The 16716-nt window shown below is 40.8% G+C and overlaps 1 protein-coding gene across 3 annotated transcripts in view; it reads right to left on the bottom strand.

Moving 5' to 3' along the window:
- DNMT3A (DNA methyltransferase 3 alpha) overlaps nucleotides 1-16716 on the bottom strand; it is a 117125-nt gene that overhangs the window by 83788 nt on the left and 16621 nt on the right. For 2 of the 3 annotated variants that reach the window (XM_032215357.1, XM_032215359.1), the window contains exon 3: nucleotides 2964-3071. In XM_032215357.1, coding sequence (XP_032071248.1) covers nucleotides 2964-3071 — 108 coding nt within the window. The remainder of the gene's footprint in view (nucleotides 1-2963; nucleotides 3072-16716) is intronic. The other variant, XM_032215358.1, reaches the window with a different exon arrangement.

The raw sequence follows: 16716 nt of genomic DNA, 5'->3' as shown, positions 1-16716 counted from the left end.
ATGCTGGCCCTTTAAATACAGTTTGGGATCCAACCAAGCAGATGCATCCATTCCAGTCTCTGCCTCTGGCAGCAGAGAGACAGCAGTCTGGCTATTATCCAACTCTCCTCCTCGTCCTTTCCAAGCCTTGCAGCAACCTTGCTTTCCTCCCTGCCATGTCCATAGCAATCTCCCCACCCAGGCTGATCCTATTTTGGGAAGCTGCCAACCACATAGCAGCAGCAACAGCTCTTCTCTGAGTGGCCCAGCATGTGGCTGGTGGCCAGCTTCTTTCCCTGGCCCTGGCAGCAGTGCCGGAGATCAGGTTGCAGCTGTGCAAGGCAGAGATCTGGAGCAAAGTGAAGGAGCCTGTAGACAGCCCCTGGTTAAAAGGGCGAGCCATTCCCACAGCCCAATTGGCAAAGCAGCCTTCTGGGAAACAAATGTGCACAAGTCCCAGCTGGATCAGGAGTTCTCAAACCAGAGGTGGGAAGGAAGTCCCATGCACAGGATAAAAATACTCGAAACCTTCATGAGATTCTGCCAACTTAGGTTCAGGAGTCAGGGTGGAATTCTCTGTGTCATTGGACAAAAGGAAAACACCAGCCAGACTGCCTGCCTCCCTTCTGGATTTTCCTGTATTATACCAGCATGTTCTTTATCACCATGAAGTTTAATTTGCTTGCTTGAGAAACCGGGAGCAACTGAATCTTCTCCAGTTGAGGTTCATGGAAGGATGAAGGACCAGGGGGAATAGACACTCCTGCATCACAAGCATCCCCCCCCACTCTCCAGGGACAGCACTATATACTCTTCAGGGTCAGTTAAAGATTTAAACAGCTGCATTTGCACACATGAAAAGCTTAACTAGTTTTAACTGGAGGAATTGTAGTTTAGCGTAGTGGAAAACATAGCTTGCTTGGTTAGTTTATGGTCTAATGTATTAATGGATTAATTAGCAACTCTATTAAATGGAATGTAGTCAAGAGTGTTTTGCTTGCACATGATTCTGAAGGATACATTTCAGCAACACTTCATTTCTGTCTGTTACTGCTTATGGTCTGAGCCAGAAAGCTCTGATCAATTGAGGAGGCAATAATCAATCACTGCATGGATCAGGTTACAAGCAACATATGAGAAAGTGGAAGCATGCCTCATCAAGGGCTACATTTATGCCCCTGGAGTTCAATAAATCAATAGACATAATAAAGTTATAAATAGCAGAAGAGGGCATAAAACCACAGTAGATCCAACATAAACCTTACAAGCAGCAGCAAAAATCAATCCCATTAAAAATGTAACGTATGAAGAAGTAAAATTGGTTTGACTGGGCATGACAGCTAAATTAGGTTCATATGAGGTGAACACTCTGGAGAAGGGAGGAATTGTTGATGTGTTCACACAACACCCTTAGGCTGGTTACAATGTTACCATTTCCTGGCTTTGCACAAAAAAGTGAACTATGAATCAAACATATGAAAAGGGTTCAGACAGATATCCTAAGGTACTTTCCTATACATATTATGCATACAGGACATGTACAATCTAACCAAGGTTAAATTAATCAAGTTTAGCATGTTGTACAAATTATAGAATCATCAGGCTGGAAACCACCTTATAAATCCTCTAGTCTAGGGGTATCAAATTCATCATGTGACGTATCATGACTTTCCTCCCCTCCGCTAAACCGGGTGTGGGCGTGGCCAGTGTGTGACGCATCCAGCCTGCGGGCCGCAAGTTTGACAGCCCTGTTCTAGTTCCAACCCCCATGCAGTTCTAAGCAACTTTCCTAGTTAAGCATATTTTGGTAAACACAGCCTATCAGTAGAGGAGGTTCTATTCCAATTTTCAACAGAAATAGCATCTCTCATAGGTACTGTGCTAATCCCAAAAGGGCATCTACAGAAGTTTCAACTTCTTGGCAAATTTGATCACTTTACCCAAGCTGAGACTCAGATATGTTGAAATTCTACTGCCCTTATCTCCAACTTATACAGAGAGCCAACCACCGGACAGCAGTTTAAGAAACCTGTGTGCACAGAGAAATGCATACAACTATTTTCAGCCAACCACTTGGCTGAAGCTTGGTTAGTTTTAACCTTGGCTTTGTTTGGGTTGGTGTGTTGTGCATGTGCCTGTTTATGATCCAACTTACTGTCCAAACCCAGAAAATGTGTTAGATCAGCAAACTCAGCCAGTGTCAGTGATGCATCCGTTTATAAGCCAAGAACATGAACTCCTTTACTAGAAATAGCTGAACTGTCCAAAATAGTTATTTGCAATTTTCCTGGAGGAGTTTTGTTTCTAATAAGAGCAGCTGGGTGCTTTGCCAGATGTCATAGGTGTGTCCACACAATACCCAGCCAAGAGGTGTTTGCAAACTGAAGCTGCATGTATTCAATCAATCAAAATAGAGCTGGAAGGGACCTTGGAGGTTTTCTAGTTCAACCCCCTGCTCAAGCAGGAGACCCAATACAATTTGAGGCAAGTGGCTGTCCAGTCTCTTCTTAAAAACCTCCAGTGATGAAGCACCCACAACTTCTGAAGGCAAGCTGTCCCACTGCTTAATTGTTCCCACTGTTAGGAAGTCTCTCCTTAATTCAAGGTTGGTTCTCTTCTTGATTAGTTTCTATCCAATATGAATGGAATTACGGATGGAATGGAGTTAGGAATGGAGTTACAGGCATCGGTGACAACATATATTTGTGTGAGTGCATATGGATCTGTGGCTTTTGTGTATGAAAAACCATATAGTTTCCTAACCGATTGCTTTCCTGTAGTTTTTCTCCTCCAACAAAGGCCACAAAACTATTCTTAGAAATTGCTGACCCTATACACTCCAGCTTTAGAGAGAAAGCAGTGAGAATTTGACCCACTCTCCCTGATCTCGCACTCCTATTTAAAAGCCTCAGTCAGAGTAACTTCCCACCCATACCCTGGGTGACTGATCTTGCAACTCTGGACATGCAATGGCTTCTACTCACCACTGGCTGTTTCCGTTTTCTACCAGGTCGCCCCACTTTCCTCACAGGGATTCCTGGATCTGGCTTCTCCTCCTTGTTCCGATTCTCCTCAGGATCTTCTTCTCCCTGCTTTCAGGAAAAAAAACAAAATAGAGAGACAATATTCTTCTTAGCTCTTGAGTCAGGAGGCACTTCGGCATTCCCTGTGAAAGTTTGGGGAGGGGGGAAACCTTTGTTTTAAAGGGGCATTGTCTCTTTTTTAAAGAAATGATTGTGTTCCTTTCCATCAGCCTCACTAGGGGCCTGTTCCATTTAGAACACAAGAAATGCTGAGTTTGAACTTCTTTTAAAGCCACACAAATTGGTGTTGTCATATCGTTTTCTGGTAGTGACTCTGCTTAACTTTGTGCTATGTAAAGAAGTATCACAGACAAATTAGGATTCTCTTTCAACCCAGTCTACCTCATGGGGTTATTGTGAGGGTAAATTAGGGAAATCCCATGTACACAGCTTTAATAGGGTAATAGAATACTCCTATCGCTGGATTTCAACAATAATGTCCTCATGCGAAGTCATTTTTTACCTTTAATCCCATTCCTGATTTCTTAAGCAACACTTCCTTTGGAGGATTTGGTTTCTTTTTTCTTCACCTCGGTTTGCCATGGCTTCCATGGTCTCACCTCTCCCATGAAGTTTACAACAAATAAGTCTACAACACATTGTGTCAAATTCCTAAACATCTGGTCCAGGGTGGGCATTGGAATAGCAAACAAGGCAAAAATGTAGATCAGGAAAACGTATAGACGATGGCCAAGGTAAAATCTTAAGGATTTACAGTTGACTAGGGCTGTCTAGGATTCAGTTGCCTAGGAAACACAGGGTAAGTTCATGAGACCCAGAGATGCAGCTAACACATTTATTTTTTGTTCTCTTTCACAGTTTTAGGCTTTTCAGAGGCAATTATGTAAGGCTGGAGATCAACTGATGAATACCATATTACTATTGTTGTTAGCATCTCCTAGATCAACCTCTTCCTTCATCCATATTGTTACACAGGTATACCCTCTTTCTTTGCATTATCTTAGAAAAGGTAAAGGTTGCCCTCACAGGCATGTGCTACTCCTTTCTGGCTCTAGGGGGTGGTGCTCATCTCCATTTCAAAGCCAAAAAGCCAGCACTGTCTGAAGATGCCTCTGTGCCCTCATGCGGCCGGCATGACTAAACACCAAAGGCACATGGAATGCTGTTACCTTTCCACCAAAGGTGGTCCCTAATTTTTATATGCTTTCTAACTGGCAGAAGCTGGGACAAGTAATGGGAGCTCACTCTGTTATAAGATGCTAGGGATTCGAACCTCTGAACCGCTGGCCTTTCTGATCAACAATTATCCTGTATTATATTATATATACAGATTTATTTCTCCATCGACTGATGCCCAGATTGCTTTGCTAAATTTTACTTGGATGCTTCCAAACTGGCAGTTTAATTCATTATAAGCTTCATGTGAAATTTCAATCAATTTGTCACCCTTTAGTCATTATACACACGCTCCCAATATGTTCTATCCATGCTTGGGAAAGTTACAAACAGTGTAGGATGTGGAAGCTCAGTTCACATACTATATTTAATAATCTATTTTTAACAGATTTGCCTTATGGTATTGGTAAGACATAATTTATTGATTTTATTGCATATACATACTATAACAATTGTATTATAAAATATGAATGAAATAATAACCTACAGCTATTAAGATGCTGCCAATCTAAACAGCAGTAAGACAGTATATTTTACATATTTGTTAAATGTGCTGTATACATATGGTTGAGTATGATATCATTAATTTTAAAAATATATTTAAGTGTTTGTAGAAATATATACTCAGGGTCATCATTTGGGTTATTTTCAAAAAATGAACATAGTATTGTATTACTCTTGTTATATTAAAAAAAACCAAACAATGAGCTAGAGCCTTTGAAGTAAGGGGTTTTATAAATCTTAAAACTAAATGAAAAAGTACCATATTTTTTCTGATGATCAGAAAACAACACAACTGTTAAAAAAATACCAATCTAAAGGATTAGAACAGGATGAGGAAAAGGTATAATGAGTAGGGGGGAGAAATGGAAATTGTGGTGTCTGGTGAGTTTGTTTTGTAATATGTCCATTAAAAACATCCTTCTTGGCAATGACAGAAGAGTCGTGCTAAGAAAAATCTGCCTTCGCTGCTTTAATGGATACTCTGTGATTTGAAAAAAGATATAGAAATAGCATGGGAAACACTCAGAATAACATTTTAATCATGCACACATACCCTGTAAAAAAACCCACATGAATAGAAGCCTGGCTATCCTATAATGGGGTAGTATTCAGGAGAAGAAAAGCACTTCTACCAGTAGCTTTTCTTCCTTAGTTGACTTTTTCATGAAATGAAAAAAATAATAATTTTTTGGTGCCAATACCAATCATCTTGACTGCTAGAAGCCCTGATTTAATTTTCTTTGGGTATTCTGCAAAGCTCTGCCCTTACTTATAAATTCCCACTCCACTTTTTTAATTTATTTTTTTATTTGATCCTTTGAGTCAAGCTCAACTTCTGGAGACAGGAACAAGGTCATGTAGTCATAAAGGTAAAGGTAAAAGTTCCCCTTGCACATATGGGCTAGTTATTCCCGACTCTAGGGAGCGGTGCTCATCTCTGTTTCAAAGCCAAAGAGCCAGCGCTGTCCGAAGATGTCTCTGTGGTCATGTGGCCGGCATGATTAAACACCGAATGCGCACCACCAAAGGTTACCTTCCCACCAAAGGTGGTCCCTATTTTTCTACTTGCATTTATGTGCTTTCAAACTGCTAGGTTGGCAGAAACTGGGACAAGTAAAGGGAGCTCACTCCATTACGCAGCACTAGGGATTAGAACCGCCGAACTGCAGACCTTTCAATCAACAAGCTCAGCGCCTTAGCTACTGAGCCACCTTATAGTCATACAGACAGCTTTTTCAGAAGTTCTTTCTTTTATTGCCTTCTTCCTAGGGCAAAGAGAGAAAATGACTGAGACCCAAGGGCATCCTTTCTCAAGTTCCCCTACTCCTAAACCAGCACCTTAACCAAGCCACTAAGCCCAACCTGACCCTCCCCAAAAGAACAGCACAAATCTGTCCCTTGCAGATACCAGTAGTTTTACTTACCAGTTTCCTCTCTGAAGCCACAACTACTGCAAAATTTATTTTTATTTCTGTAAGCTGAGTTTTGCAGTTTCAGCAATGAAAGGTTGCAGGCTCTTGCTGCATTGCTACTTTTAAGATATGCTGAATTTGCTTTAATAGTTATCCTCACCTTCTTCAATAGAGTGTAGTTGTTCCCTAGAGATGTTTGACAGAAGCTTTCTTCATCCCTAGCCCAGTGGTTGGGGAAGGGCAATTAAACCTCAAGTTCCTACACTTCTATAGCTATATAATGAGGTTCTGTCATTTTGATTAGAAAAGAAAGATGACAGAGAAGATAAAAGGATAAAGTATGCATATTGGAGTATATCAACCTTATTCTAGTATTATTTCTTGCAAATACAGTAGAATTCCTTTATTGGCCAAGTGTGATTAGACACACAAGAAATTTGTCTCTGGTGCATAAGCTCTCAGTGTACATGGAAAACAACAAAGCATAATAATCATAAAAATGATACCAATGTTTTAATTAAATGCTTATACAATTCTTTATAAGCCACAATGTAAGAACCCCTCCCCCGGATACCAGGCACGGGCAAAACACTATTCATTAACAATATTTTTGCAATATTTGATTATAAAAAATAAGATTAATCAAGGAAAAACTGCTTTGGCTATAAAATGCTAATTGGTAATTAAAGTGAACAGGAAGCCATTGATTAAAGGAATAGAAATTGCATTAAGTCTCTGAGAAAGGAACAAGGTGGAAACTGTTAGTTAGCAGCACTGTAGAAAGGCCATTGCCAATTGGCAAGGAAAGACTGGGGCTGCAGCTGTGTTTTAGGACAAGAACAGCAGAAATCAAGTCTATGAAAAGATGGAAAGGCATAAGAGGAAAAATACTCTGAAGGGCAACATTTTGACAAGCCACTCTACTGCATTTTCTGTGCCCTGCCTATAAAGCGTTCAGTAGCTATGTTAACGCAACTTGCTTAATCAAACCTATTACAAACCTAGTAGTTGCACTCAGACAACATGCTAAGTTTGGTCACAGTTAGACAATCAACCCTTGTCCTGAAATATAGTAAAGATCAGCCAAAGAGGCACAGCAGTGTACGTTGAGATACTTTTTGCCAGTCAAGGATGGGCCGAATGCAAGGTAACACAGCCAGGAAGAAATGTCCCAGACCTCTAGTACTATGTGCTACAGAGGTTCATATCTGCATGTTTAATTCCCTCCACTCCAAATGCATCAAGGTTGGTTACAAAATTGTCAATACCTTATTATTTCCCCACCTCAGCTCATAGGGGCATTTTATATGTAATAAGGAATAGTGGCTAGAGCCGCGATGGCGCAGTGGTTAGAGTCAGTGGTGGGTTTCAAAAAATTATACTACCGGTTCTGTGGGCATGGCTTATTTTGTGGGCATGGCTTGATGGTCATGTGACTGGGTGGGCGTGGCCAATTTAGCTGTCCATTTTGTCAATTTAGCAGTCTATTAAACAATACACAGCAAACCCCTTTTCTATACTTTTTAATAAGTTTTTGCTCTAGGGTTTTTTTATACTAGGGGGGAGAGGTTAGCAATGCCTGGGGATTTCTCCTCTGTATCAGAGGCACCAAAATAATCAAGATGATATAAAGTCTCCTCTTAGAGCTCCACTATTGATTAGCTTAGCCCAAGCAAGAATAGCCAGTAGCACTTTCAATAAGCTCTCAACTCAAGCTCCATGCCAGAGGTCTGCAAACTTGGCAACTTTAAGACTTGTAGACTTCAACTCCCAGAATTCTCTAGCCAGCAGAGCTGAATTCTGGGAGTTGAAGTCCACAAGTCTTAAAGTTCCCAAGTTTGTACACCTCTCCTCTGTGCACTTGGGGATCCCAAATGGTGAGGATTTCTTTCTTTCTCCCTTGAAGCACCCACTGGGGAGGCAGGGGAAGGTAAGGTTGCGAGCCTGTGGGGATGGTGGGGGGGCACAGCAAGCTCCATGAGTGGGGGGGCTAGCGAGACTTACCTGTAGTCAGGAGGAGGCAACTAGGTTGGGGCACAAGGCAGGCACCACATGGCAGTTTAGGCAGGCAAGCCGCCTAGGAGGTGAGGAGTGACTGGGGGGGGGGGGCGAGCAACCGGGGAACCGGTTCAAGAGCGTGGCAGACCTGGGGCGCTGCCAGTTCCAGTGACCCAGGCCACCAAACCACTACTGGTTCAGCCAAACCGGTCCAAACCAGTAGGAACCCACCATTGGTTAGAGTGCAGTACTGCAGGCTACTGCTGCTGATCACCGGCTGCCAGCAGTTTGGCAGATCGAATCTCACCAGGCTCAAAGTTGACTCAGCCTTCCATCCTTCAGAAGTGGATAAAATAAGGACTCAGATTGTTGGGGGCTTAGAGAGGGCTGTAAAGTACTGTGAAGTGGTATATAAGTCTAAGTGCTATTGCTATTGCTATTCCCTTTCTTATTCCGAGATAGTACTGTAACGCTGTTTGCACTTTGCTTTTCTCAGCTGAAGGAAACCCCTATTAGCAAAAAAAAAGACCTCTCCATGTACTCTGCCTTTAAAGATTGGCAGAAGTGAAAATAATTTGTGTGTTGGTTTGAAAATGAATTGAAGCTATGAAGCTGTGGACATGCCCTAGTACTGTTAGTAGATTAAAAGTCTGGGATTCTCAGTAAAGCCCCTCCTTAAACAGAGCACCGCTTGCTCAATCATCCAAAGCTGGACAACCTCTCAAGGAGATCCCTCCGATGACGAATACACAACAGGGTGGTCCATAAACTATAGCCGGTAGGTTGTTGTGATTTCAAAACAAGAATGCCAAGCATCCATTCTCTTTTCTTTTCCACTATTGTGTGACATTTCCTTCCAGATGGATCTGTGACTCATCCATACCTAAATCATTAGCTCCACCTGTGATTCAGCTTTAATGAATGGCTCAATTATCTTCTCTAGGGGTCCTCCCTCTCTTTCTTCTTCCATCTTGCTGTCATTGCCAAATAATCGTACAACACACCTACACCCCCTTGCTGCAACTATTAAGAAACAGCTTTGCTCAGAAATGAACTCGTACACGGCAGAACATCATGAAACTGGGTTCTTTAACATTTAGCCCTTTAGAAACCCAAAGCTCCAATTCAGAAATGTGACCTATTCCTCTTTCCCTCTTAAAACCAAGAAAAACCACACCACTAGTGTTTAAGAAATGGCCAATTTCTCACACCATGATGGGGGGGGGGGGGGAATGTATTCAGGGATCATGATGTCCTGCATACTTGCTTGAAGGATCTCCTCTTCCTCTTATCAAACTGCCCATTCAGAGCCAGCAACAAAATAGCTGCCCACTTCAGCTGTGTGGATGGGAAAATGGTGCAGACCTATGCTGTTGTAAACCATGGCATACTTGTTTAGCAATTCTCTATTAGTCTTTCACACCCAAACGTCTCATCTGTTCTGACAGGATTTTGCCTTGCCAAAGTAATGAATTCTCATTGCTGGTTTCATTTTGTTCCCCCTGTGGGAATAAGTGCATAATTTACATTCTTTTAATTATTGCTTTGGCTAAATATTTTTGTATTTGTATTAATTTTTCTATTATTTCACTCAGATGCCTCAAGCAACATGTGGCTGGAAAGTAGAATAAATGTTCCTTGAAGGAATAAATAAAATAATCTTGCTTTTATGGTTATAATCCTAATTACTAACCCCATTTTGGAATTCTCATGCATCAAGGAAAGCAGATAATTCCTATTCAACTTTAGAAAGCATAAAGGAAATGCTCCCAATAATGCTTTAGCCCAAGTATTTGATGTATTCAGTAAGTCATACACGAAACTGACTTTGAAAGCCAGCCAAAAATTGTTTCAGAAAATGTCATGCAAATTATGACTATTATCTGCAAACTCTGCCTCCAGATTTGACTCAACTTCCTATATTTTTCCAACAACCATTTGAAGTGTGATACTTATCTAAACAAAGAAGGACATCTCAAGGTCCACCTGCTATCTTTTCAATATCATGCAGGATAGCCATTCTTCAGACCGCCCCACTGAGTGAGTTTGGGCTGGTGCTAATTGAGAATCCTGGGAGTTGTAGTCCTAAAAATATGTAGGTTGGTAGGGACTCTTCTATACCCACTGGATGCTGCTGTTCAAAATTTCAGATTTCTTTCCATCACTAATTGGAAATACCAAGAAATTGTTTGGTGCAAAGCAAATATTCTATCACTTAGGGGGTGCTTGCTGTTCTCCTGCAAATGTTTCATTACCCAAACTGATGATGTTATCTAATTTGGGTAAGAAAGCATCTGCAAGAGAACAACCAAGCTCAGAGAGCACCAGGGACCCTTCATTTCAATTCTGACCTACAAATATTCTTTTATTAGGATATCACTTATACCCTACTCACATCTGAAATCTACTTGATCACTCTAGCTACTGCTTCATGATAGCTAAGCTATAAGCAGAAGTGTCTACAAATCTGAGTCTTGTGACTTCTCCCCCCAAATCCTGGTTCTCACTGTTTAAACACCATTTAAGAGGGTCCTCACAAGTGAACAAAGCACAGGTAAGTTCTTAGTAAGCAACCCTCCATTAAGCAGGAAAAGTGCAAAGTTCACAAAATGATTAAAAATAGCAGATTTTGCATGTATATAATACAGCTTGATTTAAGGAAAATAGAAACAGTTTAATATATCACTATTGAAAAGATTTTAGTTACTACAGTGAATAACATGAAAATCAGTTAGAATTTGCAGCAACAATAACATCAAGAAGAAATTACTTCAATTACTGCAGAATTTGGAAATTAATATTCCAAATTCATTTTTTTTTAGTTCTGTACTTATAACATTTATAAATCTTATCTTCTTCCTAGTAGGCTGCTAGAATAATATCCAATGTACATATCATTAAAATTTCGTACAATGCTAAGAAATAGAGGAGCAAATATTACAGTATAGTATTTAAGAACATTTATCAGGATGTTTATTATCTTTATAGCCACTGTAATCTTCCTCAGTAGGAAATTCCTCAAGTAAAATGCCACTACTGAAAAACTTTGTCTTGAGTACACACCAATTTATTCCTTCCAAATAAGGTAAAGGTAAAAGTTCCCCTTGCTAGTCATTCCTGACTCTAGGGGGCGGTGCTCATCTCTCTTTCAAAGCCAAAGAGCCAGTGCTGTCCAAAGACGTCTCCATGTTCATGTGGCTGGCATGACTAAATGCCGAAGGCGCACAGAACACTGTTACCTTCCCACCAAAGGTGGTCCCTATTTTTCTACTTGCATTTTTTACATACTTTCGAACTGCTAGGTTGGCAGAAGTTGGGACAAATAACAGGAGCTCACTCTGTTATGCGGTGCTAGGGATTCGAACCACCGAACTGCTGACTTTTCTGATCGACAAGCTCAGTGTCTTAGCCACTGAGCCACCGCATCCCTTATTCCTTCCAAAGAGCAGAACATTAAAAAACCTTCATATAAGAGGTATAATTTATGAACACATTCAAATGAAAAATGGTCCTTCAGTTATTTTAGAGTCAAACCATTTTATTTTATAATTGTATTTTTTATATTATTTTATTTTATTATTATTTTATTTTATTACTGTTTTATTTTGTTATTTTCTTTTCTTTTATTATTTTACTACCCATCTTGTTTCAAGGCAACTTTTTAGGACAGTGTTTCTCAACCTTGGTGACTTTACGTCCTATGGACTTCAACTCCCAGAATCCCCCAGCCAGCTGGCTGGGGAATTCTGGGAGTTGAAGTCCACAGGACTTAAAGTCACCAAGGTTGAGAAACACTGTTTTAGGAATAACCTTTTAGGGATCGGTAGGCCAAACTCAGAATTATAAATTGTGCCCAGAAGCAAACATTATTTCCAGTACATCAAGTCTGCACAATATACAGCATATAGGCTACATGTGGCCCACCAAACAAACTTGTATTGGCATTTTTGTTTTAAAAAAAATCTATAAATCCACTGTGCACACACACACACCCTCAACCTTTAGTGCTGCTGTCCTAAAGAACAGGCTGCTGACTTTACTGATTGCTGCCTCAGAAGACACTTCCACACCTCACTGACCCTATCAGTTAATCACTGCACTGCTCACCTAGCCAACAACTGATCAGCACACCAGCTGTTCCTTTGCAGCCTGCAAGTATTTTTAATGCATTAATGTGGCCCATTCCCCTCTGCAAGTTGTGCAGGCCTGCAGTCCATTATATAACACCCCTGACAAGATACCTAGATTTTAACTAGTTGTTGTTTCTCAATACTATTCACAGGCAGATTGATATAGTGTATCACAATAATTTAAAATATAATACTGGCCAGATTTTCTATGCCCAAAATCACAGCTGGCACACCCAATGGAACTTCAGCTCGGACACAAGCATTTCTTCTCCCTCTTGCTGCTTTCCTTTCCTTTCAAAAAAACTGAGATATTAAAAAACACACCCAAACAGACCACATGATATTTTCAAACAAGTTCAAATTATTTGAGGATGGTTAGAGGGACTGTGTCTCCCCAATGATATCTGCTCCTCATATCACGTCTAGCAGAAGAGACTTATTATAAGTTCTATCTACTGGAGAATATCATCTGGTGGGAGTCAGGTGGAGGATCTTTTTTGCTACTGAAGCTGCCCTACAGAACATCATTCCCCCTAAGGTAAGGCTAGTCCTGACCTTGGCGGGCTTCCAGAAGGTTGTGAATATTTTGCTTTGCTATCTGACCTGAGGAGAAAAGAGAAGAACCCATAAAATGGTTGTAAAGATTCCCCTCACACATGCGTGCTAGTCATTTCCAGTTCTAGGGGACGGTGCTCATCTCCATTTCAAAGCTAAAGAGCCAGCGCTGTCCGAAGACGTCTCCGTGATCATGTGGCTGGCATAACTAAACACTGAAGGCGCACGGAATGCTGTTACCTTCCCATCAAAGGTGGTTCCTATTTTTCTACTTACATTTTTATGTGGTTTCAAACTGCCAGGTTGGCAGAAGCTGGGTCAGGTAACAGGAGCTCACTCCATTACGCGGCGCTAGGGATTCAAACCGCCGAACTGCCAATCTTTCTGATCTACAAACTCAGCGTCTTAGGCACTGAGCCACCACGTCCCTTTTAAATGATTGTACTGTTCATTAATTAGTGTATTGCATGGGTTAAATTATTTTAATGTTTTGTATTGTTTGCATTCTGTGTTTTTTGGTATTGTGTATGTTTTAACTGTAAGGTATCTATTACTTGAGAGACCGCCTACTGCCAATTACCTCCACTAGGCCAATAAGATCCCATAGATTAGGCCTCCTTGGAATTCCATCAGCCGGCCAATGTCGGCTGGCAACTACCCGGAGGAGAGCCTTCTCGGTGGCTGCTCCGACCCTCTGGAACGAACTCCCCGTGGAGATTCGTACCCTCACCACCCCCCAGACCTTCTGCGTAGCCCTTAAGTCCTGGCTGTCCCGACAGGCCTGGGACTAAAGATTTCAACCCCACTCGAATAGTATGACTGTTGTGCTCTTTTAATGATGTATTGTTTTCGTGGTTGTAACTTGTTTGTCCTCCCTCCCCCTGAATTGTGAGCCGCCCTGAGTCCCCTCAGGGAAAAGGGCGGCATACAAATAAAGTATCTATATCTATCTATATCTATCTACAGTCACAAATATGAGATGGGCAGTTATATAAATTGAATGAATGAATAAACAAATAAATAAATGCTATCTGGTTAAGGACATTTAATCATTCCTTATTTTCACAATCTCCATGACATCAGTTGAAAAAGACCAAGGCCAAATGCAACATATGAGACATAACCCTAACATTTCAGATAATCTTTCCCATAACACTTCATATAAATGTTAAGGAATATTTATGAGAAGAAACAGTTCCTTGTAAAATTTCACACCCCAGAGGCTAAATAACATTCCACAAATACTGCATCCTTGGACTGCTCAAGAAAAAGAAAAAAAGAAAGTTAGGTCATCTTAAAGTTGACTGTTGATGACTTACACCAATACATATCCATCTACTGTTGCCTCCTGGGTTACTTTATAAACTTCTCAATCTAGTCTGTAGCCCTGGAATTCTCAATTTACTCCTTTATCCAAGTACTAAATGTGTTCAGTTTTCTAGTTCTGCCAAGATCACATTTTAGTTGCCACCTGCTACTATAGCATCCCAAACCACAAGTACGTTCAGCAAAGCCAACTGGAATACAATCTCTCTATTACATTCCAACATAGGACCGCTACTGGGCAACAAGGCAGTTTCCATTCTTAAATTGGCCCTGAATCCAAATAAAAAGTTATGCAGATTTCACAATTCTTTAAAGAATTATGCTTATTATAATCATAATATATAATTATAAGCCTTTTTATATTTTGAGTGAATGTAAGATGTCTGGATCAACTTTTAATAACACTTTAAAAATACAAACACTGGAAAGAGAGGTACTTTCCATTCCAACCTGTCTTTTGTCAGCAGCCACAGAGGTGTTGTCTTCATAGAGGGCCGAGAACCTTCGGAGGTGGAGCCCTGACTTTGGAACACTTTTCCTCATGAAACTTGGCTGGCCCAGATATTAGGCTCATTTGTTTTTTATTTGATTGCTTCTTATTTATTTAGCCAGGAAACCAAAGCAACATAATTGTACCTCCTCCTCCAATTTTTCTAATGACAACTGCCAAAGGTAGATAACTGGCCAAAATCAGCTAGTGGTTTCCATGGCTGACAGCAGACTTGCATCTATTTCTCCCAGGTACCAGTCCAGTATCTCACCCTTTGTATCACATCAGCTTTCTGGCAGCAGCTCCAGAATAAATCCTATTTGTCAAGATTTCTGCCTCTCTGATTTATATTGATGGTGTTTAATGCACTGGGATGAAGAATACTGTATAAAAGCAAATATATAAAAACTTAGGTTGATGACACCCTTCCAATAAATCCTGCTTCTGCCAGCCTCCGTTCCTTTCCTGGATCTGTCTGAATCATAGCCTCAGCAGCCGTACTTGCAGGCAGTCTCCTAGGCAAACCTAATGGAATAAAGGGATGGCAACCCTGTCAATCACAGGGCACACAGTGTAAGAGGTGGTGACTCACAGCGCCACTGAATGCTACTAGTTCAAGGCCCTACAGGTTTGTGGGCTGGAGTTTAATCTGAAGGACCCTGAACTGTGCCATATTCAGGTACTTGGCTGGGAATCCCATTTCCATCGTATCTCCTTATCTAGGCTATATCCAGATTCCTATACTAACAGCTTGTTTCCCCAGGACCATTTCTGGACAGTACCAATTTAAAACAACTTCCTTTAGTTTAGATACACTGCATTCTGGGTTAGAACCCCACAATCTGAAGTTTTTACAGCAATTCCCTGCAATGGGTGCTTTCTTTAATTTCTATTCTAGACATTCCATCTCCATGTGCATTTGAGGTTAATACAACGTTTCTCCCATCATGCTCCCTCTTAGCAAATCCTTTCAGCTACAATGCAACCTGACACAAACACATTCTCACAACCACTTTACCACATCTCCAGCCCTAGAAGCAGTAACTGAGATTGTTTTATGTTCCTCAAGGGACAAACGTCTAATTGATTCTCACAATCTGCATCCCCTGCTTTCAATTTACTGGTGTCATCAGAGAGCAAAGCAGGACAACTAGGTCAATACATAAATGCAGGCCTTACCCAAGATTTCCTTCATGTTTACACTGCATGTTGGATTCCATAGTTGGCTCTACTTTGCCCATATGTCAGCAATCACAGAGCTGAAACAAACTGCTTAGTTCAAACACTCCTTTCACCCAACACATGCTACTTTGCTGTGTGGTGCACTCATTTCCTTGCAAGGAAAACACATATCAGTGCCAACTCCTACATTAGGATAAGCCTAATTATCCTCTTTTACTCTTTCACTAGCCTATAGTTCTCAACTCAGTCTGGCTGAAACAGGCTTATCTTCCTAAATCTAATCTTTTGCAAACCCATACTCTGATGACTGAGATCTTCCTTCACTTTCCTGGCTTGCATGATTGACAATGGAACTTGTATGGCTTCATCCTGAAAGATCAACAGGCAGGTCTTCTCACTCAACATGCTTGTCCTAAGCATCCTTAGAGGATGTTCGTTTCATCATACGTCTCTGAAGCATCAAACATGGATATAAAAAAATCCAAGTGCGTCATCAACAAGTGTGAATTCTCTTCTTCCTCCTATTCTGCACCATCTGCTCTATAATTCTCACCTATTTAATGGATATGGAAATTAATTACAGCAGAAAGTTCCACCCCTAATATTTGGATTAAACAGGTGCCAATATTCAGCAGTTTAGTCAGAGCAATATGCAGATGGTGCACGTACTACCTGTGCTATACAGTTTTGCACAGACAAGTAAATAAATTCTGCAGCAATTCCCAATCACAAATTGGGCTCACAAAACATATTAAAACTCTTGACATGCTTAATTAAATCCAATTGATGTATTTATGGAACATTCTAAGCGCAAACTAATGAAGCATATTAATGTGATAACATAACCTGCTAAGGCAATTGTGGGATTCCCACACTATGTTGAGCCGTAGAATACTTTATCCTGCTTAACATGTTGTGTG

The sequence above is a fragment of the Thamnophis elegans genome, chromosome 4 (assembly GCF_009769535.1).
Source record: "Thamnophis elegans isolate rThaEle1 chromosome 4, rThaEle1.pri, whole genome shotgun sequence".
Taxonomy (NCBI): Eukaryota; Metazoa; Chordata; class Lepidosauria; order Squamata; family Colubridae; genus Thamnophis; species Thamnophis elegans.
Note: the sequence above shows the minus strand (reverse complement) of the source record. Positions and strands in the feature narration are given on the sequence as shown.